Source organism: Neofelis nebulosa, chromosome 10 (assembly GCF_028018385.1).
Source record: "Neofelis nebulosa isolate mNeoNeb1 chromosome 10, mNeoNeb1.pri, whole genome shotgun sequence".
Taxonomy (NCBI): Eukaryota; Metazoa; Chordata; class Mammalia; order Carnivora; family Felidae; genus Neofelis; species Neofelis nebulosa.
In genome coordinates this window covers 58990848-59016025 of record NC_080791.1, presented here as the reverse complement: position 1 = coordinate 59016025, position 25178 = coordinate 58990848, and the positions used below count along the sequence as shown (strand labels likewise).

The following is a 25178-nucleotide window of genomic DNA, read 5'->3' as shown; positions in this document are numbered from 1 at the left end:
GGTAAGGAAGAATGGGTTAGGATTGCAAAATGTTCTCTTCGCAGAAAATGTGATGTTTCTAGATGAGCTCATGTCTTTGGACAGTTCTCAAAAACACCGAATTTATTCAACACTTACTACCAGAATGTACTACTCACTGACAGACTGTACTAGGCATATCTTCTTCATTTCCTTCCTTCACACTCAGAAGCCCTTCTTTATCTCATGTTAAAATTCTTCAAGGACTATCTCAACTGACAGTTCCTTCATGGGGCAAACGTCTTTCCTATTTTTCCAGCTGGTATTAAACTTTTTTAATAGCATTTCACAAAATCGTAAGATTTTGGAGTTGGAGGGGATCTTAGATCATTTAACTTAACTTTCTCTCTGAAACACAGAGAGAAGGGTTTTTTCCAAGGTGTGTTGATGAGTTAGAAGTAGGCGTTTCAAGTTTGCCACAGAGGAACCCAGTCATACACTGCCATGGATCACTAAGATCTATAAAGGTCTGAGGTCTGTCTGCTCTACCAGCTTGCAAGCTCTTCAAGGAGAGAGACCAATTCTTGTTCATCTCCAATTTGCTCAGGAAGTAGGCACACAGGGAGGGGATAAATGCCTGCCCAGTTGATTTAGTTAGAAAAGATACTAGTCCAAGAGAAATCATGGGTTTATTGGTTGCCAACAGTGCTACTGAAGAGGCCAAAAGAAAGTGTGTGCCTGGGATTTGCTGTCATCCTAAATTCTGTACAACAAAATTACTTGAAGTAGATGGTAACTGTGACATTCAAAAGATACATTAGAAAGAGATATTCCATGACATGGAACAACTCTATTGTATTAAAAACAGGCCAGGCTCTTCTATCCCTGACGTCAAGTAGGTGATGTGTGCCTATTTTCTCTAGCTGGATTACCATTAACAGTCGAATAAAAATAAACTTTCAATAGATTGCTTTTCCTTAAAATGCACACCCACACGCAATCTTTTTAAAATGCGCAAGCGTATTCCCATTAGAAAATCAGAATGCTATGTGAAAAAATTGACAAAACTTTCAGGAATGTTCTTAAACTTTAGCCAATTTCTCTCGCAAGGATGCCTTTTATCTGAAGGGCACAAGCGCTGAAGAGGCACTTTGGATACAGTAGGAAGTTGTGAGATTAGAGTTTTAGCTTTTAGTTTGCCACTATTCCATCTATTTAGCCATCCATTCTTTCATTTCTTCCTTCAACAGATTATTTATTGAGTACTTACTATGTGCCAGGCACTTTGCTGTGCACTGAATGAGACAGACATGGTAATTACATTCCAGAGAGGAAGATAGACAAAGAACACAAAGCAAAGATCGTAATAAATGCCATAAGGAAATAAACAGGATGAGACAGAGTAATGGGTAGGAAGCAGCAGTAGGAATTACTTTAGTCTGACCAGCTATAGACATCATATATCCACTTATGTAATAACAGGCAAGTCAATGAACTTTTCTGGCACTCAGATCTCCAACATGAGGTCTAGTTTACCATCAGCTGAGTAGCTATATTAATTAAGCTATTAGCTAAGGTTGAACTGGATGACATCAAAGTGGAAAATGCCCTGGACTTGAAGCAAGAAAATGCTAGCTTGAGCTCTGACCATACTTGCACTGTCTCCCTGATGAAAAATACAGTGAACAGAGTGTGAAAGCCCTTGTGAATCAAATAATTAAGCCAGAGACTAAAAGTGTTCCTTTCTTTTTTCTTTTAAGTTTATTTACTTATTTACAGAGAAAGAGAGAGAGAGGCAGAGAGAGAGGGAGAGGGAGAATCCCAGGCACATGGGGCTTGATCTCATGAAGTGTGAGATCATGCATGACCTGTGAGATCATGCATGACCTGAGGTGAAACCAAGAGTTGGACGTTCAACCAACTGAGCCATCCAGGCACCCCCTTTTCTCTTTATAAGATTGTTTCTGACTCTCTGGATGTCAGTTTTCAGAGAAGACCTCTGAGAACTTCAGAAACACTAGATTAAAATTTTTATTCCATGACTTCCAGACAAGAAACATATCTACTTCATGATGGGATAAGGAATTTGGTAAAGTGGCACTAATAAACCAACTAGTGATAATATGTTCTTCACTGCATATTAAAAATAAAAAGCATGACTTTTTCCCTCTTCCTGCACCAAGTTTAACTCAGTGACAGGCCAAAGAAAAGAAACCAAACTGCTAGCAAAACCGTTATTTTTTCTTTTAAATTTTGGCTATTATCAGGTTTGGTGACACAGTCAAAGAAGAGCATCCTTCAGTGAAAGTCTGCCCATTACAGCCAAGAAGAGAAATCCTACCGAGTGTAAAGTGCCATTATTGGTCACTGCAGGAAGGCGAGCCCATCGTTCATTTTCCAGTTCTTCCATTACTTGATTCATTGCACTCTTTAGCCACGTGTCCACAGAAACACCGATCTGCTTTAGCAGGTCCAGCCGGGCTTCAGCTTTCAACTTAATTATCTAAGAAAACCAAGAAAATGGTGAGACATCAAGGCACTTTTTCCTCAATGTGTTTTTTAAGTTATTCTTGATTTACTAATTAGAATAATCTTGGTATTCACTAGCAATGCTTCCTTGGCATAGAGGTTAATTTTTCACTTGGAGAGGGGGAGAGGGAGCGGGGAATAGAAGTAGGGAGAGGAGAGGAAACACAAGAACAGAAATGAGGGCAAATGGCACACTCGCATCTTGACAAGACACATCAAACCTAACTTCTGAACAGGAAGATATGAATACACCATCAAGTCTGCATTCTTCCCCTCTTAGGAAGGCTAGGCCTCAGGATATCCTAAAATCCAGCCTTTTTGACAGGCTTTTAACCTATCTCTTGGACTTTTTCTTCTCTATAATCTACCTCTTACAAGTTTGCAAAGGTCACCATGTCACTCCCTGATTAAAAACTTCCATGACTCCTGACTGAACTACTGGGTAAAGATTTAAGTTAAATTATGATGTAGCTATCAGAAATAATAAAATACAGCAGTAAAATTCTCCAAATTGAATTCTCCAAATTCAAGAAACAGAAAGACTGCTTGTGCTTTGACTCTTGTTCTAAGCCATAAGCACATAACCGCAGAACCAGTCTAAACCTGTCCCAAACAGTAACTGCTTTGCTCTAATAGCCAGGCCGCTGAAAGTCAGCCAGTGACAGCCCCACACATCTGCAAGGCAGCCAGTAAACCACAGCCTCACTCCAGAAATCACCAGTGTTCAAGCTTCTACTCCTGCTTCTGACAGTCCACCAATCCCTATACACCACAGCCAGAGGTGAGCCAATCTGTAAAACATTTTCAGTTTTGAAAATCTGCCAATCCCTGAAATCCACAATTCTTAAAACCTTGCATATCGGTTCTATTTTGTTTAGAGATTGTGTTTGTAAGTATTACTCTCTTGCTTAGCAAGTAGTAAAGTCAGTTTCACTGTTTCACATATTAGAGAGGTGGTCTCTTCCTTCGACATTGGAAGGTTCCACTGAGAAAATGTTGATTATTTGATAATTCCAACCCTCACTTTACAGCCTTCTGTGGGACTTCTGGACAAACAAGTGTGCTCACTGAACCCTTCTGGCATGCGATTCTCTCTAGATTGTCCATCGGGAGAGCTGGTATTAAAACTGATCTGAACTCTGGGGGCACCTGGGTAGCTCTGTTGGTAGAGTAAGTGACTTTCGATCTCAGGGTTATGAGTTCAAGCCCCACACTGGGCATGGAGCCTACTCAGAAAAAAAAAAAAAATTCTCTGACTTCTGACTTGTTTCACTGAGCTCTCATTGCTGTATTTATCTTGTATTCCTAAGATTAAGCATACATCTTTTTAAAAATGGAGATAAAATTCACATTACATAAAATTTGCCATCTTAATCATTTTTAAGTGTACAATTCAGTGGTTTTGGATATCATATACATCTTTATAAAGCAATTAGAATTTTTGGTTTGGAGACAGTGTTTAGTAAACAGCCTTGCAAAAACCTGTTTATTCTTCTAACAACTGTTTACTGAGATAAAGCTTGCATATACTGTAAGATTCATCCATTTAAAGTGTACAGTTCAATGATTTACAGTATATTCACAGATATGCAACTATCACCACAATCAATTTTTAGAACATTTTAATCACCTCCAAAAGAAACCTCGTATCCTTTAACTATTGCTCCCTCACCCTTCATTTCAATTATTGTTTTCTCTATATACAGATTTGCCTATTCTGAACATTTTTTAGCAGTGAGCTGTCAGCACAGAGCCTGATGTGGGGCTCGAACTCTGAACGGTGAGATCATGACCTAAGCTGAAGTTGGATGCTTACCTGACTGACCCACCCAGGAGCCCATATTCTGAACATTTAATATAAATAGAACCATATGTGGTCTTTTGTGATTGGCTTCTTTGAATTAGCATAATGTTTCAAGGTTCATCCATGTTGTAACATGTATCAGTATTTCATTCCTTTTTATGGTTATATAACATTCTATTGGATACACCACATTTTATTTATCCATTTGTCAGTTAACCGACACTTGGGTGATTTCAGTTTTTTGTCTAATATGAATAATGTTCCTTTACACATTAGTGTACAAGTTTTTGTGTAAACATGCTTTCTTTTCTCTTGGGTATATACCTAGGACTGGAATTACTTGGTCATAAAATAATGCTATATTGAACCACTGGGGAAATGCCAGGCTGTTTTCTGCCTCATTTGATAATCCCCCCAGCAGGGTGTGAGGGTTAACATTTCTCCACAACTGGAAAACACTTGTTAATGTCTTTCTTTTTGATTCTAGCCATTCTAGTGAGTATGAAGTAGTATCTCATTGTAGTTTTGATCTGTATTTCCTTGATGACTAATGATGTCAAGTATATTTTCATGTGCTTATTAGTCATCTGTGTATCTTCTCTGGAGAAATGTCTGTCTATTCAGACCTTTTGCCCATTTTTAAAATGGACTGTCGCTGTTTTATTTTGTCTTTGTCCTTTAAAAAAATATTTACTTACTTAGAGAGTACAAGTGGGGGAGAGGGGCAGAGAGAAGGAGAGAGACAGAGAGAGACAGAGAGAGACAGAGAGAGACAGAGAGAGAGAGAGAGAGAGAGAGAGAGAGAGAGAGAGAGAGAATCACAAGTAGGCTCCACACTCATCATGGAACCCAACATGGGGCTCAATCTCACAACAGTGAGATCATGACCTGAACCAAAATCAAGAGTCGGTCACTCAACTGACTGAGCCACCCAGGTACCCCTTGTCTTTGTCTTTATTGTAAGTTTTCATGTATTCTAGATAAAAGTCCCTCATCAGATACATGATTTGCAGATTATTTTTTCCCATCCTGTGTGTTGTCTTTCACTTTACTTCAAAATTTTTTTTAATTATTAATTTTTTGAGAGAAAGCATGCATATGTTGAGTGCAGAAAGGGCAGAAAGAGAGGGAGAGAATCTTAATCTCAAGACGTGAGGCTTGATCTCAAGAACGGTGAGATCACGACCTGAGCTGAAATCAAGAGCCGAAAGCTTAACTGACGAGCCACCCAAACGCCCCAAGAGATAGAGTTTTTTTTAAATGATGCTTTGAAAAGCCACATCTTACAGATGTATCTTGTAGATACATAATCTTGGTGTATTAACAATGTCAATTAACTGATTTTAATATAAAATTTAACATAAGCACATCCAAATGTCAAGCCACAGTTGAGTTTATAAAACTTTTTGGCTTGACATGTGGATAAAGTTATAAAGTCTGTAAATCTAATATGGGCTTAGTTACTTTACCTTCAAAATATCATTTCTCTAAGGTAAGGACTGTGTCTGTTGCAACTCTACTATTTAGGACAATGCCTGGCATGTGTAGGAAATGAATAATGGTAGATGGTAGTATTTGCCATTCTAAATTACCTTTGGTTTCTTAAAAACACTCTAAACAAATTTTATCACATAGGATTATACCATTTCATTCAATCCACACAACAATTCTGAGGATGGATAGCATAAACTCCATTACAGATGAGAAAAATGATTTAACCAAAGTCCCATCGATTTTGGTAAACTGTTATTCCCAATGAATCATGCCTCTTGCTATCCAAGTAGTCCCTCTCGCATTGATTCCGGGCTTATCCATGTGATCTGCTTTGATGGAACATATGCAAATTTGATGCAGAGATTTGAGAAGTGCAAGTAAAGTTGATTTCTTGGAATGTATCTCCATCATGTAAGGAAGCCCAGTTTAGCATAATTGAGGATGAAAGACTATTTGGAAAAAAGGCCTAGCCCTCTAGCAGACCCTCTAAGATGTATGCAGCTCCTTGAGTAATCTCAGGAAAAACCTGCAAAAGAAATGCATAGTCAACACCCAGAATGGTGAGAGATAATAAATAGCTTTTGCCATAAAGTTGTGTGTGTGTGTGTGTGTGTGTGTGTGTGTGTGTGTTTAAGGCAGCCATAGATTGTTGTGTTTAAATAATTTAATTTCTAAATATCTGGGGATTTTTCAGGTATCTGTTAATTGATTTTTAACTTAATTCTGATGGTCAGAGAACATACTCTGACTGATATCAATACTTTTAAACTAACTTGACACTGGTTTATGCTGAACATTCTGTGTGTACTTTAAAAGAACAAATACTCTATACTCTTGTAGGGTAGAGTCTTCTTTAAATGCCAATTAAGGTAAAATTAGTTGATAGTGTTGTTCAAGTCTCCTGTATCCTTGCTGATTTTCTAGCTCCTTCTTCTAATTACTGAAAGGAATGTTGAAATCTCCAACTACCATGGTAGATTTGTTTATTTCTCCTTTCAGTTAGGCCAGTTTTGCTTCATGTACTTAGTAGCTCTATTATTAGTTATATACACATCCAGAATTGTTACAGTCTTCTTCTTTTTTTTTAATGTTTTTATTTAACTTTGAGAGAGAGAGAGACAGAGCGGGAGCTGGGGAAGGGCAGAGACAGAGGGAGACACAGAATCTGAAGCAGGCTCCAGACTCTGAGCTCAGCACAGAGCCCGAAGTGGGGCTTGAACTCACAAACTGAGATCCTGACCTGAGCCGAAGTCGGATGCCCAACTGACTGAGCCACCCAGGCGCCCTGAGAATTGTTATGTCTTCTTGATGGAGAAGATGATGAACACCTTATTTTTAATCATTATAAATGATCCCTTTTAATATTTCTTGTCCTGTAGTTTACTTTGATATTACAACCACTCCAATATTTTAATGGTTGATGTTGTTCCCCTGTGGTGAGCAACAGCTGAACTTTCTGTTAATTATTTTTGCCTTCCAGCTACTGTTTCCTGTCAAGCTCCTGGGAGTTTCTGTTCCATACATGTATTTAGGTTTGGCCCAGGATTTGGACGGTTATTTACATATATGCAAACTTGAGGGCTTCTTGACAGCCATTCTAAAGCCAGTTAAGACCAAGGCTCTATGCTTGAAAACAACCCCTTGCAAAGAGCTGTTTAATGTTAATATCACCAAGTACAGTCCCATTCTTTTCAGGGTCTATTCCTTTCCAGTTTTTATATGGCAGTTTTCCACATCTACTAAATAATCACTTTAAATATTTTTACCCCAGGTTAATAACTGTTATCTAAAGGAGGATTAGCCTAATATGAGTTAGTCCTTTATTATCAGAAGCAGAAACCCTTGTAGAGATATATTCTATACCCAAAATGAACTGCAAAGAAATCTTAAATTTTGCTCAATAGATTACCATTAGTATTTCCATTATAATTCTGAGACTTTTTAATATACTGCAGGAGAAAGCAAATAAAATATTATGATAATATTAGGAACCAAGATTTTCAATATAAGAGAAAAAAGATAATATAAAATCAAAGAAGTTCAACGAAATCCTTTTAATTTTAAATTTTAATTGGAAAGATCAACATGAACTCATGATGTGAAAAAAATAATAAATTCCTAGCTCTAATAACAAAGAAAGGGCCAAGAAATAAATGATACTCATAACAATAAGCACCTTCACATTCTAGACTCTGGTGTCTAAATACTATTCTTAGGGCGCCTGGGTGGCTCAGCCGGTTGAGCGTCCGACTTCGGCTCAGGTCATGATCTTGCAGCCTGTGAGTTCAAGCCCTGCATCGGGCTCTGTGCTGACAGCTTGGAGCCTGGAGCCTGCTTCAGATTCTCCGTCTCCCTCTCTCTGTGCCCCTCCCCTGCTCATGCTCTGTCTCTCTCTGTCTCAAAAATAAATAAAAATATTAAATTTTTTTAAATAAAAAAATAAATACCATTCTTTATTAAAAGAAATCAGAGCTCCATGAAGAAATGGCTAATTCTAAGTCTGGTAGGGGAAAAATACATGGTGAGTGTATGATGGCTTGTTGTGTGAGAAAGCAAGAAACCGTTCAAAAATCTAATGGGAATAATGTCAAAAGGACATGGAAGTCAGCCATTAAATGGACTTTCACTGGCCAAATTTAGACAATGTGGCACTTAAAAAAAGGCCAACTATAATTTAAAATACACTAAATTAATAAAAACCCATAATAAATTGAGAATATGTGGGACTCCATGAGGAGAAGCAAAGGATAATGACTCAGGGAAAGGACACCTGCTACGGAGCTGTGAACTAAAAACTTCTCAAGAGCTTAAACAGGGCTGAAAGATGTTCCATCTATCCAGCCAGAGTTGAGAAACCTTGCTGGATACTCATGGTAAAACAAGAAACTATAGAAAGGAAATGCATTGGTAATAGGGCTAAATTTGCCCTACTGGAAAGGCTATTCTTTTTTTTTTTTTTTAATTTTTTAATTCATTTATTTATTTATAATTTACATCCAAGTTAGCTAGCATATAGTGCAATGATGTTTTCAGGAGTAGATTCCAGTGATTCATCACCTATGTACAACACCCAGTGCGCATCCCAACAAGCGTCTTCCTTAATGCTCCTTACCCATTAGCCCATGCCCCCTCCCACAACCCCTCCAGCAACCCTCAGTTTGTTCTCTGTATTTAAGAGTCTCTTCTGTTTTGTCCCCTTCCCTGTTTTTATATTCTTTTTGCTTCCCTTCCCTTAGGTTCATCTGTTTTGTATCTTAAATTCCTCATATGAGTGAAGTCATTTGAGATCAGTCTTTCTCTAATTTCGCTTAGTATAATACTCTCTAGTTCCATCCACATAGTTGCGAATAACAAGATTTCATTCTTTTTGATTGCTGAGTAATACTCCATTGTATGTATGTATGTATGTATGTATGTATGTATGTATGTGTATATATGTATATATATACACATGTGTATATATATATACACATGTATATATACACATACACATATATACACACATGTATATACATATACATATACATATACATATACATATACATATACACATACACACACACACACACCATATCTTCTTTATCCATTCATCCGTTGATGGACATCTGGGTTCTTTCCATACTTTGGCTATTGTCAATAGCACTGCTATAAACATTGGAGTGCATATGCCCCTTCGAAACAGCACACCTGTATCCCTTGGATATTTACCTAGTAATGTAATTGCTGGGTCGTTGGGTAGTTCTATTTTTAAGTTTTTGAGGAACCTCCACACTGTTGGAAAGGCTATTCTAAACCAGCCCAAACAAAGCTTGAAAATAAGCCTCAAAAGGATCGAATTGATCTGCAACTGAATTGGCTGTCAGAACAAAACTCAATAGTCTTTAAAAGAAGAAAGGAGAATTCAGACACCCCAATAACCAAACACTCACCATTTCTAGTACTCAGTAAAAATTACTAGGTATGTGAAAAGTAGAAAAAGATGAGCCATAACTAAAGGAAAAAATCAGTCAATAAGAAAGAAAGACAGACATCACAGATATGATAGAATGAGCAGACAAGACTTAAAGTCATTATTATAAATACACCTAAGGATTTCAAGGAAAACATGAAGATAAGCAGGCATGAACTGGAAATATAAAGAACCAAACAGAACTCCTAGAGCTGAAGCTGTAACACCTGAAATCAAAATTGACAGGATGGCCTTAACAGTAGATTATGCACCACAGAAGAAACAATCAGTGAACTTGAATACATACTAGCTCATCAAACTGAGATTAAGACAAAAAATAAGACTGTATAAAAGCATGAAAGGTGATCTTTGCATGTGATGTGTAGGACAATACCAAGTAATCTAATACTCATATTGTCAGAGTTGAACTAACTTAAGACAGAAAGCGTGTCAATTGTTGTCTGGTCACAAGAGAATTTGGGGGGGATGAATGAAATATTTTGTATCTAGATTGTGGTGGTGAATATTTAGGGAGATGCATTTGTCCAAACTTACCAAACTGTTCCCTTGAAATGCTTACATTTTATTGCATGTATATTATACCTTGATAGAGCTGATTTTTTTTTTTAATGTTTATTTATTTTTGAGAGAGACAGAAATAGAATGCGAGTGGGTTAAGGCAGAGAGAGAGGGAGACACAGAATCTGAAGCAGGCTCCAGGCTCTGAGTTGTCTGCACAGAGCCTGATGCGGGGCTTGAACTCACAGAGCTGTGAGATCATGACCTGAGCCGAAGTCAGACACCTACTGACTGAGCCACCCAGGTGCCCCAGAGCTGGCTTTTAAAATACCATGACATCAAAATGATACTTAAGAAAGAGAGAAAAATATGTATTTGCCATTACTGGAGGTGCCTAGTACCTGGTAGCTGCAAATACAAAAAAAAAAAAAAGAAAAAAAGGAACCTGAACAGTGGAAAGATCTGGGAGCATCACCTAATTAAGTGACTACTGTTAGCATCATTCATAGAGAGGCAACTTGATAAAAACATTCTGTGATGAAAAACAGCATCATCTATCAAGTATTCTTGCCTAAAATACTGACTCTAATAAGGCCTCGAGATTTAACCTCTTTTTTACAGAATAGAAATAAACACATAGGGCCAATATTGCAAAATATTAACTGTTGAATTTAGCATGTTGAGAAATATTTATTTACTCTTCATCTTTTCCGTACAGTTGAAAATATTCACGGGGGGCGCCTGGGTGGCGCAGTCGGTTAAGCGTCCGACTTCAGCCAGGTCACGATCTCGCGGTCCGTGAGTTCGAGCCCCGCGTCGGGCTCTGGGCTGATGGCTCGGAGCCTGGAGCCTGTTTCCGATTCTGTGTCTCCCTCTCTCTGCCCCTCCCCCGTTCATGCTCTGTCTCTCTCTGTCCCAAAAATTAAAAAAAAAAAAAAAAAAAAAAAAAAAAAAAAAAAAAAATAAAATGAAAATATTCACGGGACACCTGGGTGACTCAGTTGGGTAAGAGCTTGACCTTGGCGCAGGTCATGATCTCACGGTTCATGAGTTCGAGCCTTGTACTGGGCTTTCTGCTGTGAGCAGCTGAGCCCACTTCGGAAACTGTCCCCCTCGCTCTCTGCCCCTTCCCCCGCTCATGCTCTCTTCCTCTCTCTCAAAAATAAATAATCACAAAGAAAAAAAAAAAGAACATATTCACACATAAAGTGAAAGAAAGTGATTAGTCAAAAGGTGTGCTGACACACTATTATAAGAGTATAGTGAAAGCCCACAATAACAGGCCCTGAGGTAATGTAAATTTCGATATAATATGATTGAAAATTCTGTTTTTATAGCAGGCTTATCCTTAGCATTTCATTAATCTTGTGGCAAGGAGGCTTTACATTTTATGCAACTGAAATTTTGGGGCTTCTCCTATAGCATGCTGGCAAGGGTATTAATTACCATTTTTGAGTCACTGAGGTACAAGGATGACATAATAATCTTGAATTCCTGATGTACAACAGAACCTTATAGGATGACAACTTAAGAGAAAATGGTACCTATGAAAACGTGTTTATATAAATAATAATTGATTTTTTTGGTTTTGTTAATTCACTCTTGATACCAGGTACTCTGGCTTTCAAGTGTACATTCAGATAAAAAAAATATGTAATTAGTATCTTAGAGAAGGAATCATATAGTCTATAGTTCCTTCTTGCAGACCTTACACCAAACGTGAATTACTAAAAATTTCCAGTATCTTTAACTTCTTACGTTAACTTTCTCCTATTTGTGTCTCCTCAGTGTGTCTCTTCACTGTCAAAAAAAAGAGAACTACCCTCAAGCCCCCCAAAAGGGAAAAATTTAAACATGCAAAAAGTAATTGTGCTCTGGAACAACATACGTCATGTACAGCTTCCAAAAAGATGGTATTTAAAATTCTCAGTTTCTTGGCAAGCTACTTTTAGAACAGGTATAAGTCAGATGCAGAATGTGTGTGTCTTTGTGATAAAAGGCATTTCAAAAAATTCAAATACCTAAATACCAGGTTAAGAGGACTGTTATTAAAGTTTAATTTAAGCAGCTATTGCTTTGTTTCAACTCCTGGATTTGTCAGGGGCTGCCAACAGTACCACATCTAGTACACACAGTGTGTTCATCATTGTATGTCTAGTATATCCATCAGTGCCTGGTGCACAGCAGATGTTTATTACGTAATTGTCACACTAATAACTTAGTGAATTTGTGACACATTAACCAGTCAATAATTATTAAGTAATTGTTATATTCTTTAGAAAAGCACAGGCCATTTATATTTTTCAATTTCTATGTCTGGAAAAAGTTTCTTTAACCTATTACTGAGCACCACAGATGTTTTTATTGTAATCAGCAACACTGAATGGAAACATAATACAGAAAAGACTAGATGAAGTAGATTACCCAACAAGGGAGGGTAACACGTTGGTGGGAGTTAAAAATCAAACATGAAGGATATAATGGAATTTTAACCAGCTCTGTCCCTTTTGATTAGTTATTTATAATAAAGTAAGTAACTGCTGAATGGAAAATTCAATGCAAATGATATGCAGGCAGAAGAAAGAAAAAGGTAATCTACAAAACCACTATTGTCAATTCCTCTGAAGGCTCTTGTAGTGAAATCTATCCAAAAATGTCATTAGGACAACCTGGTAAGTACTACCCCTGCAGTGAGTAATATACTCATGTATTTGCCATCTAATTTTACCTGGACTGTTCTTCATATCTGATAGATGAAAATCAAGTGGAAGATCATTGTAAGACAGCAGTAAGATTAACCGTATTTCACTGATATTCAAAACTGAGATACTGGATCTAGCATCATGGTTTTTAGCATATTCTGTATTTTTGGTAAGAAAATTATCTTTGAGAATGCAGACTTAAATACTGGTATTAGGAGAAACGAGTCATTCTGTTGTGGGAATCTCACTTCATATTTTTAGCTTTGAGCTAACAAACACAGGGCTGTTTAGCACACTCATGGAAATAACAGGTCATTCAGCCTAAATACAGACTGTGTGACTGATACCTACTACTGCTACTACTGGGGGGTTTGGTGGAGCAATGGTACCAGACAGTGACACTATGGAGGGAGTCTGGAAACGGAAAATACAAGAGAGAACACACCCTTTGGAAAACTTCCGAGACCTATCCCGTTCCACCAAAGCTCCGAAAATGACTTCACTCAGAGTATAGAGAAACAAATACCAGGAGAAACTCTTCTACACAAGCCAGTGTTTCTCAGACTAGGCAAGGGCCTGCCAATAGTAGTTGGCCAGCACACTAGGGTAGTGTTTTAGCCGTGACCCTGAATTCAGAGCAGAAAATGACTATTTATTGTACACCCTGCCCTCTTCACTATGGAGGCTGGGGATCATGTGCCAGGAACAAAGGCAAGTTAGGTTTACTGGGGCTTTTCTAGACCAGGCAGATGGCAAGCTTTTCTGGTTCAGATCACTTCTGTGGGGTTATGCCAAAAACATGCTCATACTCCCTATGTTCGCCTAAGCTGCCTCTCCCCTCACCTCCCCCTGCCCTCCAACCAACCACTGAAACATTTCCTCAAAACCTCTAGAGTCCTGAGGGGACATGTGAAAATCACTAGTTTAGATTAACCCTCAACCAATGAAAGAATTCCTTGTATAGAGTCCCTGACAGCACTTGCAGCGCTGCACCTCGTCCCAGGGGAATTTATTCTTTCATTGGGCAGATCTGACTGTTAGGATTTCCCAATGTCAGCTTCAAATCTGCCTCCTTCCTACCTTCTTCTTTTGGTTCCAGTTATGCCTCTTAACATTGCATAGCACAAATCTTGTGCTATCTATCCCTTTTTCTCGAATTAAATATTATTCATCTGTCAACACCCATCTCAAATCCTACCTCTTCTGTGTTACCTGCCCTAACAACTTCTCCCAGGGGTCTCTGTGTCCTCTGGGTTCCTTAAGTATTATGTACACTTGTGTGGATCATTCCTTGGCATTTATGCTTTAAGGCCTTAGTTATCTTTGGCTCTCTTGAGGCCTTCCTAACAAGAACATATTCTCCTTGAGGCCTGGATAGTCTCAGTCTTTTTAAAATGTCTATTTCTACATCCCTTCAACATGTTGCATTGGGTAGATAACTATATACAAGTGTGCACAGGTTCTCCATGGACTGGTCCTAACCACAATTATTTTGCTTTCTTCCTACCACATTTCCTCACAAAAAAACCTCCACTCTAATCTAATCCAACTGCCAAGTTATATCCTAGGTCTTCCTCCTTTGCAAATAACTTCTTTCTATCTCAACCTCTCTGCCTCTAGGTCAGAGAATATTATTCTAGGGTACATGAACTTCTGGAAACTGTGCACAAAAATGTGTATTTTTTTTTTTTTTTTTTTTTTGTGGGAGAGAGGGTTTCACACTTTCATATACAATCCTCAAAGGGTCCCAAGACCCCTTACCAAAAGATTAAAAGCCACGGTTGTAATGTTTTTGGTTTTGTCTGCTCAACCAAGTCTCTTTTTTAGAAGATCAGCTTATGCTCCTGGACCAGTGAACCTTCTATATGGGGGAGGACTTTTCAAGGCTCTGAACTATATGTATCAATTTCTATGCCATTAATTTGATTGATTTATTTTGTACCTCGTGAAAACTATAAAATTAGTACCTTCACTGTGATATAATTCTTCTGTTATTTAATGTTTCATGATTGCAAACTCTTCAGATAGGTTCAGTGCCTTTTGTTACATGTATTACCTTGTATGAAGCAGGTACTCAAAAATAATACTCTGGACACACATAAAGATGTTGAATCATCTTCAAATTAATCAGTGTATAGAAACTGAATCCTAAAGGTATATATCATAGTCGTGATGTTGTTGGAGCTGGGCAAAATGCCACAGTTAGCTGCCACCTCACCTCTGCTTTACGAATATTTTCTCTAGCTTCATCTATTTTCTGTTCCAACTCTGCTCGGCTTTGTTCTGATACTGCAACTCCATGACATTCCAGATCATCTAGTACCTATTAAAGAAAATAGGGAAATGATGACTATTTTTTTTTCTCTATTTTTTCTTAAGTGACTAGTGTATTTAGGTAATTTACTAGGTTTTAGTGACAAGTGGCCACGATTCCTTTTTTAACCTTTAATTTTTTCACTTATTTGTTAATTATAAAAAAACAAACCCTTGATATAATTACAAAATTGCAAAAGTAGCGGAAAGTCCCTTCGCCCCTTTCCCCTATGGCAACAGCTTATATAACTATACTACAATATAAAAACCAGGATATTGACATTGGTACAATCTACAAACCTTATTTGGATTGCATGTTTTGATATACATACTTTCAATTTTTAAAAATTACATGAATATATTGTTATAAAACAACTAATATAAAATGGCACATCCCATCAATTTACATGTATTTTTCCAAACTACTGCTTGTGTATTTCTACATACTTGAAGTTTTATTTAAAATGATCTGAAAAATAGATCTAAAATGAGATCTATCATCCCTTCAATGTGTCTAAGCAAACTGTTTATGATTGTACAAATAGACTGACTCATTCTCTAATCCATAGATTCAACAGTTTAGCTGTACCATTTTTTACTCTTTTTCTACTATTTGAGTTTTCAAATTTCCCAATATTATAAATAGTACTGTACAAACAACCTTGTTAATGACTCTTTGAACACATATAGGAATATTTATTTAAGATAAAAACACAGAAGTGAAAACTGTGTATTTTAATTTAAATAGTCATTGCTGAGTTGCCCCCCAAAAATTATACCTCGTCTTTTACTAGTACTGTGAGAGCATATTTTTCTGTATCTTACCAACATTAAATACTGTCTATCTTTAAAATTTTTGCCAAGATCATCTCATTTCAATTTTACTTTCTCTAATAGCATCATTTCATATGTTGGTCATCTGTATTTATTTCTATTTTTATAAATGGACCGTTCATAGCCTCTATCCATTCTTCTGGGTTTTTTTTGTCTTTTTGTTACTTATTAAACATCTTTCTAGATATTAGTCCTTTATCTGTTATGTCAGACGTGCCAGAGGCGTCAGAAGTGCCTGGGTGGCTCAGTTGGTTAAGGATCTGACTCTTGGTTTCAGTTCACATCATGATCTCACGGTTCATGGGTTCAAGTCCCGCATCAGGCTCCATGCTGCAGTGCGGAGATTCTCTGTACCGCCCCCCTCTCCTGCTTGAGCTCTCTCTCTCAAAATGAATAAATATTAAAAAATAAACACAAATGTCTCATTCTATTCCTTTTCTTGTAACTTTTTAAAGTTCTTTAGTTTTACAGAAATGTTTATTTTTTATGTGGTCACATTTATTGGTTTCTTCCTTTATGGGTTCTGGGTTTTGTGTCTTGCTTAAGAAGTCATCTGTAGGGGTGCCTGGGTGGCTCAGTCAGTTAAGTAATTGACTCTTGATTTTGGCTCAGGTCATGATCTTGTGATCTGTGAGATCAAGCCCTTGTATTGGGGCTCCACACTGGCAGCGTGGAGCTTGCTTTGGGATTCTCTCTCTCCTTCTCTCTTTGCTCCTTCCCCACTCGTTCTCTCTCTCAAAATAAACACTAAAAACAAGTCATCTTAATATACCAAAAATATTCTATATTTTCCAGGTTTTAATCATTTGTGTTTAGCACATGTCTCTTTAATTACTCTAAATTTATTTTGTATTACAGTGGAAGGGAGGACCCTAACTTTATATTTTTTCCCCAGATGCACAGACAATTGTTCTAACACTATTTACTGAATAAATCCTTCTCCCAAAGATTTGAAATGCCATGAACAATTTTATTATGAAAAATTTCAAATATACTCAAAAGTAAAGAGCCTAGTATGCTGAACTTCCAATATACTGATCATCAAGATTCAACAGTCAGCAAGATTTTTCTACATCTACATTGCCTAATCTTTTTTTTTCTTGGCTAGATTATTTTAAAGCAAATTTCAAACATGTCATTTCACTCCTACATGCCTTATTAGAAGTCTCTGAAAATATGAACTTTAAGAAAAAATAAAACTATAATACCATCAACAGACCTACTAATGAGTCCTTTGGTAGCCTTACTATGCTGTTCATCATGAAATTTCTTTGGCTCTTCAAAATGACTTTTTTATGGTTGGTTGGTTTCAATCAGTATCTAATGGTCCATACGCATACAGATCATTTTTTTAAATATATTTGTTAATTTTTGTATAATACCAGTTTTAATTACTATGGTCATTATTGTATTTCAGTATGTGCTAAGGCACATAAGTCTCATTATTGTTGTTCTTGGCTATTCCTGCACATTAAAAAAAAACCCAGAAACATTTTTAGAGCCAGATTTTTAAATTCCTTTGAAAATATCTTTTTAGGGGTACCTGGCTGACTCAGTCAGTAGAGCGTGTGACTCTTGATCTTGGGGTTGTTAAGTTCAAGCCTCATGTTGGGTGTAGAGATTACTTAAAAATAAAATCTTTAGGGGCACCTGGGTGGCACAGTTAGTTAAGTGAGTCTTGATCTTGGCTCAGGTCAAAATCTCATGGTTTATGGGTTTGAGCCCCACATCGGGCTCTGTGCTAATGGTTTGGAGCCTGCTTGGGATTCTCTCTTTCTCTCTGCCCCTCCCCCACTTGTGTGTGCTCACTCTCTCTCAAATAAAACTTAAAAAAAATTTTAAAAAAGAATGTAAAATAATTACTAATTTAAAAAATAAAATCTTAAAAAATCTTTTTTAGTGTTTATTTTTGAGAGAGTGAGTGAGCAAGAGAGAGAGAGACAGAGAGAGAGAGAGAGACTGAGAGAGCGCACTAGTGGAGAAGGGGCAGAGAGAGAGAGGGAGAAACAGAATCTGAAGCAGACTCCAGACTCTGAGCTGTCAGCACAGTGGCCGACGCGGGGCTTGAACTCACAAACTGTGAGATCATGACTTGAGCCAAAGTCAGAGGCTTACCCGACTGAGCCACCCAGGTGCCCCAATAAATAAAATCTTTTAAGAAATAAAAATATCTTTTTGGTTTCATTGGGATTGCATTGAAATTACAAATAAATACAAAAATCCACATTTTTTTGGCATCTCTCCACAATTACTCAGGTCATCTTATACGTTCATTGGTTAAAAAAAAGTCTTCTTACAGGTCATGATATTTCCCTGGTTAATTCATCAGTATTTTACTGCTATGGTGAATTTTTTTTTCTAATTGCATTTTGCAATTTATTGTTTCTAGTTACTAAGAAATCTAATGATTTCTGTGATAGTGTTAAATCTCTTCACCTTATTGAGCTGTTATTATGTCTGTTTGACAGTTGGGTCACATATTTTGGGGAGTCCACAATCACATCATCTATAAATAATGACAGGTGTACCTTTTCCTAATATTTAAACACTTTATTTTTCTTTCATTAATGTACTGACTAAATCTTATGACACTAAAAACTAGTGGTGATAATGGGTACTGTTTTATTATTTTACCATTTTAGTAGGCAGAATGGCTTCCAAACATGTCCACACCCTAATTTCCTGAAACTGTTTATATGTAAAATATAATTTACACTTATATTAGCGTTATAGACCTTAAGATAGGGAGATTATTCTGGATTATCAAAGTGGCTCAATCTAATCATTATGACACCTTATAAGCACAGAACTTTCTCCAGCTGGTATGAGAAAAGAGAGGGGCCAAAAACAAGTCAGGGAGATTCCAAGCATGGGAAGGGTTCAATGCATCATTGCTGACTCTGAGATGTACGAGCCCATGTAGAAGGACCAGAGAGAGTAGCCTCTAGGAGCTAAGGGTAGCCCCTAACTGACAGCAAAGAAGCAGGGACCTCAGTCCTACAGTTATTAGGAACTAGATTGTGACAACAATCTGAATGAGCATGGAAGTGGGTCCTACTCCAGAGGATTTCGGCCTTGCTAGAGCCTGAGCAGTAAAATCAGCCAAGCCCACCCAGACTTCTGATCTACAGAACTGTGAGATGAGAAATTTGTACTGTTATTTTAAACTACTAAGTTTGTGGTAATTTGTTATGGCAGATATAGAAAACTAATACAACCAACAAGTATAATGTTTGCAGTAAGTCTCAGGAAGATATCCTTGTTAGGATGAAAAGTTCTTTATCTTGCTGGCTGTGAATTTTGTTTTACTTATCTATTTTTAATTTTTTTTAATGTTTATTTATTTTTGAGAGAAAGAGACACAGAGCAAGTGGGGTAGGGAGAGAGAGAGAGGGAGACACAGAATCAACTTAACCAACTGTGCCACCCAGGCACCCCTTGAGACACAGAATCCAAAGCAGCTTCCAGGCTCTGAGCTCTCAGCTGTCAGCTGGAAGCCACGGACCATGAGATCATGACCTGAGCTGAAGTTGGACGCTTAACTGACTGAGCCACCCAGATACCCCTGTTTTATTTTTGAATCATTAAGAGATAACAAGTTTTATAATATGCTTTTTTGGTAAGTATAAAATAATCATAGAAATTTTCATCTTTACTTGATAAATGCAGTTTATTATACTGATAAATTTTCTACCGCTGAATCATCCTTGCACCCTAGTCATGTGCTTAAAACATGGCTAGATTCGTTTTTATTAAAATTTATTTAACATTTTTACAAGTTTGTTACATCTTTGTTAAAAATCACTGGACTATATATGTGTGTGCCTATTTCTAGACTCTCTATTTTGTTCTATTCATCTGTAAGTCCTTTATTTAAAAAAAAAACAACATTTATTTATTTTTATTATTTACTTTTAAAAGAGAGAGGGCACAAGTGAACGAGGGGCTGAGAGAAACCCATGAGGGGCTGAAAGAGAGAGACAGGGGGAGAGAGAGACAATCTCATGCTGACAGTGCGGAGCCCGAAGCGGGGATTGAGCTCACAAATTGTGACATCATGACCTAAGCCGAAGTCAGGGGCTTAACTCACTGAGTCACCCAGGCGCCTCCTGTAAGTCTATTCTTACACCAATACTACAGTATCTTGATTTTTGTAGTTTTATATCTTGAAATGAGGTAGAGTAAGCCCTCCAATTTTATTCTTTTTTTTCTTTTAATATATGAAATTTATTGTCAAATTGGTTTCCATACAACACCCAGTGCTCATCCCAAAAGATGCCCTCCTCAATACCCATCACCCACCCTCCCCTCCCTCCCACCCCCCATCAACCCTCAGTTTGTTCTCAGTTTTTAAGAGTCTCTGATGCTTTGGCTCTCTCCCACTCTAACCTCTTTTTTTTTTTTTTTCCCTTCCCCTCCCCCATGGGTTTCTGTTAAGTTTCTCAGGATCCACATAAGAGTGAAAACATATGGTATCTGTCTTTCTCTGTATGGCTTATTTCACTTAGCATCACACTCTCCAGTTCCATCCACGTTGCTACAAAGGGCCATATTTCATTCTTTCTCATTGTCACGTAGTACTCCATTGTGTATATAAACCACAATTTCTATATCCATTCATCAGTTGATGGACATTTAGGCTCTTTCCACAATTTGGCTATTGTTGAGAGTGCTGCTATAAACATTGGGGTAGAAGTGCCCCTATGCATCAGTACTCCCGTATCCCTTGGGCAAATTCCTAGCAGTGCTATTGCTAGGTCATAGGGTAGGTCTATTTTTAATTTTTTGAGGAACCTCCACACTGTTTTCCAGAGTGGCCGCACCAGTTTGCATTCCCACCAACAGTGCAAGAGAGTTCCCGTTTCTCCACATCCTCGCCAGCATCTATAGTCTCCTGATTTGTTCATTTTGGCCACTCTGACTGAGGTGGTGAGGTGCGTGAGGTGATATCTGAGTGTGGTTTTGATTTGGATTTCTCTGATGAGGAGCGATGTTGAGCATCTTTTCATGTGCCTGTTGGCCATCTGGATGTGTTCTTTAGAGAAGTGTCTATTCATGTTTTCTGCCCATTTCTTCACTGGATTATTTGTTTTTTGGGTGTGGAGTCTGGTGAGCTCTTTATAGATTTTGGATGCTAGCCGTTTGTCCGATATGTCATTTGCAAATATCTTTTCCCACTCCATTGGTTGCCTTTTAGTTTTGTTGATTGTTTCCTTTGCTGTGCAGAAGCTTTTCATCTTGAGGAGGTCCCAAAAGTTCATTTTTGCTTTTAATTCCCTTGCCTTTGGGGATGTGTCAAGTAAGAAATTGCTGCGGCTGAGGTCAGAGAGGTCTTTTCCTGCTTTCTCCTCTAGTGTTTTGATGGTTACCTGTCTCACATTCAGGTCCTTTATCCATTTTGAGTTTATTTTTGTGAATGGTGTGAGAAAGTGGTCTAGTTTCAACCTTCTGCATGTTGCTGTCCAGTTCTCCCAGCACCATTTGTTAAAGAGACTGTCTTTTTTCCATTGGATATTCTTTTCTGCTTTGTCAAAGATTAGTTGGCCATACATTTGTGGGTCTAGTTCTGGGGTTTCTGTTCTATTCCCTTGGTCTATGTGTCTGTTTTTGTGCCAATACCATGCTGTCTTGATGATGACAGCTTTGTAGTAGAGGCTAAAGTCTGGGATTGTGATGCCTCCTGCTTTGGTCTTCTTCTTCAAAATTACTTTGGCTATTCAGGGCCTTTGGTGGTTCCATATGAACTTTAGGATTGCTTGTTCTAGCTTCGAGAAGAATGTTGGTGCAATTTTGATTGGGATTGCATTGAATGTGTAGATAGCTTTGGGTAGTATTGACATTTTAACAATATTTATTCTTCTAACCCATGAGCACAGAATGTTTTTCCATTTCTTTATATCTTCTTCAATTTCCTTCATAAGCTTTCTATAGTTTTCAGCATACAGATCTTGTACACCTTTGGTTAGATTTATTCCTAGGTATTTTATGCTTCTTGGTGCAATTGTGAATGGGATCAGTTTCTTTATTTGTCTTTCTGCTGTTTCATTATTAGTGTATAAGAATGCAACTGATTTCTGTACATTGATTTTGTATCCTGCAACTTTGCTGAATTCATGTATCAGTTCTAGCAGACTTTTGGTGGAGTATATCGGATTTTCCATGTATAATATCATGTCATCTGCAAAAAGTGAAAGCTTGACTTCATCTTTGCCAATTTTGATGCCTTTGATTTCCTTTTGTTGTCTGATTGCTGATGCTAGCACTTCCAACACTATTTTAAACAAAAGCGGTGAGAGTGGACATCCCTGTCGTGTTCCTGATCTCAGGGGGAAGCTCTCAGTTTTTCCCAACTGAGGATGATATTAGCTGTGGGCTTTTCATAAATGGCTTTTATGATGTTTAAGTATGTTCCTTCTATCCCGACTTTCTCGAGGGTTTTTATTAAGAAATGATGCTGAATTTTGTCAAATGCTTTTTGACGATGCTTTTTCTGCATCGATTGACAGGATCATACGGTTCTTTTCTTTTATTAATGTGTTGTATCACATTGATTGATCTGCAAATGTTGAACCAGCCCTGCATCCCAGGAATGAATCCCACTTGATCATGGTGAATAATTCTTTTTATAAGCTGTTGAATTCGATTTGCTAGTATCTTATTGAGAATTTTTGCATCCATATTCATCAGGGATATTGGCCTGTAGTTCTCTTTTTTTACTGGGTCTCTGTCTGGTTTAGGAATCAAAGTAATACTGGCTTCATAGAATGAGTCTGGAAGTTTTCTTTCCCTTTCCATTTTTTGGAACAGCTTGAGAAGGATACGTATTATCTCTGCTTTAAATGTCTGGTAGAATTCCCCAGGGAAGCCATCTTGTCCTGGACTCTTATTTGTTGGGAGATTTTTGGTAACTGATTCAATTTCTTCGTTGGTTATGGGTCTGTTCAAGCTTTCTATTTTCTCCAGTTTGAATTTTGGAAGTGTGTGGGTGTTTAGGAATTTGTTCATTTCTTCCAGGTTGTCCAGTTTGTTGGCATATAATTTTTCATAGTATTCCCTGATAATTGCTTGTATTTCTGAGGGATTGGTTGTAATAATTCCATTTTCATTCATGATTTTATCTATTTGGGTCATCTCCCTTTTCTTTTTGAGAAGCCTGGCTAGAGGTTTATCAATTTTGTTTATTTTTTCAAAAAACCAACTCTTGGTTTCGTTGATCTGCTCTACAGTTTTTTTAGATTCTATATTGTTTATTTCTGCTCTGATCTTTATTACTTCTCTTCTTCTGCTGGGTTTGGGGTGTCTTTGCTGCTCTGCTTCTATTTCCTTTAGGTGTGCTGTTAGATTTTGTATTTGGATTTTTCTGGTTTCTTGAGATAGGCCTGGATTGCAATGTATTTTCCTCTCAGGACTGCCTTCGCTGCATCCCAAAGCATTTGGATTGTTGTATTTTCATTTTCGTTTGTTTCCATATATTTTTTAATTTCTTCTCTAATTGCCTGGTTGACCCATTCATTCTTTAGTAGGGTGTTCTTTAACCTCCATGCTTTTGGAGGTTTTCCAGACTTTTTCCTGTGGTTGATTTCAAGCTTCACAGCATTGTGGTCTGAAAGTATGCATGACATGATCTCAATTCTTTTATACTTATGAAGGGCTGTTTTGTGACCCAGTATGTGATCTATCTTGGAGAATGTTCCATGTGCACTCAAGAAGAAAGTATATTCTGTTGCTTTGGGATGCAGAGTTCTAAGTATATCTGTCAAGTCCACCTGATCCAATGTATCATTCAGGGCCCTTGTTTCTTTATTTACCATGTGTCTAGATGATCTATCCATTGTTGTAAATGGGGTATTAAAGTCCCCTGCAATTACCACATTCTTGTCAATAAGGTTGCTTATGTTTGTGAGTAATTGTTTTATATATTTGGGGGCTCCCGTATTCGGCATAGACATTTATAATTGTTAGTTCTTCTTGATGGATAGACCCTGTAATTATTATATAATGCCCTTCTTCATCTCTTGTTACAGCCTTTAATTTAAAGTCTAGTTTGTCTGATATAAGTATGGCTACTCCAGCTTTCTTTTGGCTTCCAGTGGCATGATAAATAGTTCTCCATCCAGTTTGTCTGATTAAGTATGGCTACTCCAGCTTTCTTTTGGCTTCCAGTAGCATGATAAATAGTTCTCCATCCCCTCACTCTCAATCTGAAGGTGTCCTCAGGTCTAACATGAGTCTCTTGTAGACAGCAAATAGATGGGTCTTGTTTTTTTATCCATTCTGATACCATATGTCTTTTGGTTGGCGCATTTAGTCCATTTACATCCAGTGTTATTATAGAAAGATGTGGGTTTAGAGTCATTGTGATGTCTGTAGGTTTCATGCTTGTAGCGATGTCTCTGGTACTTTGTCTCACAGGATCCCCCTTAGGATCTCTTGTAGGGCTGGTTTAGTGGTGATGAATTCCTTCAGTTTTTGTTTGTTTGGGAAGACCTTTATCTTTCCTTCTATTCTAAATGACAGATTTGCTGGATAGAGGATTCTCGGCTGCATATTTTTTCTGTTCATCACATTGAAGATTTCCTCCCATTCCTTTCTGGCCTGCCAAGTTTCAGTAGAGAGATCCGTCACGAGTCTTATCGGTCTCCCTTTATATGTTAAAGCACGTTTATCCCTAGCTGCTTTCAGAATTTTCTCTTTATCCTTGTATTTTGCCAGTTTCACTATGATAGGTCGTGCAGAAGATTGATTCAAGTTACGTCTGAAGGGAGTTCTCTGTGCCTCTTGGATTTCAATGCCTTTTTCCTTCCCCAGATCAGGGAAATTCTCAGCTATTATTTCTTCAAGTACACCTTCAGCACCTTTCCCTCTCTCTTCCTCCTCTGGAATACCAATTATGCATGATTATTTCTCTTTAGTGCATCACCTAGTTCTCTAATTTTCCCCTCAAACTCCTGGATTTTTTTTTATCTCTTTTTCTCAGCTTCTTCTTTTTCCATAATTTTATCTTCTAGTTCACCTATTCTCTCCTCTGCCTCTTCAATCTGAGCTTTGTTCATCTCCATTTTATCTTGCAGCTCAT

General features: G+C 37.6%; 1 protein-coding gene across 5 annotated transcripts in view; it reads right to left on the bottom strand.

Annotated features, from left to right (window-relative positions):
• The window catches only part of FCHSD2 (FCH and double SH3 domains 2), a 301322-nt gene that overhangs the window by 21921 nt on the left and 254223 nt on the right, over positions 1 to 25178 (bottom strand). For 4 of the 5 annotated variants that reach the window (XM_058687857.1, XM_058687856.1, XM_058687859.1 and 1 more), the window contains 2 exons: positions 15174 to 15278; positions 2300 to 2461 (listed from right to left, as the gene is read on the bottom strand). In XM_058687857.1, the coding sequence (XP_058543840.1) occupies positions 2300 to 2461; positions 15174 to 15278 (267 nt within the window). The remainder of the gene's footprint in view (positions 1 to 2299; positions 2462 to 15173; positions 15279 to 25178) is intronic. The other variant, XM_058687860.1, reaches the window with a different exon arrangement.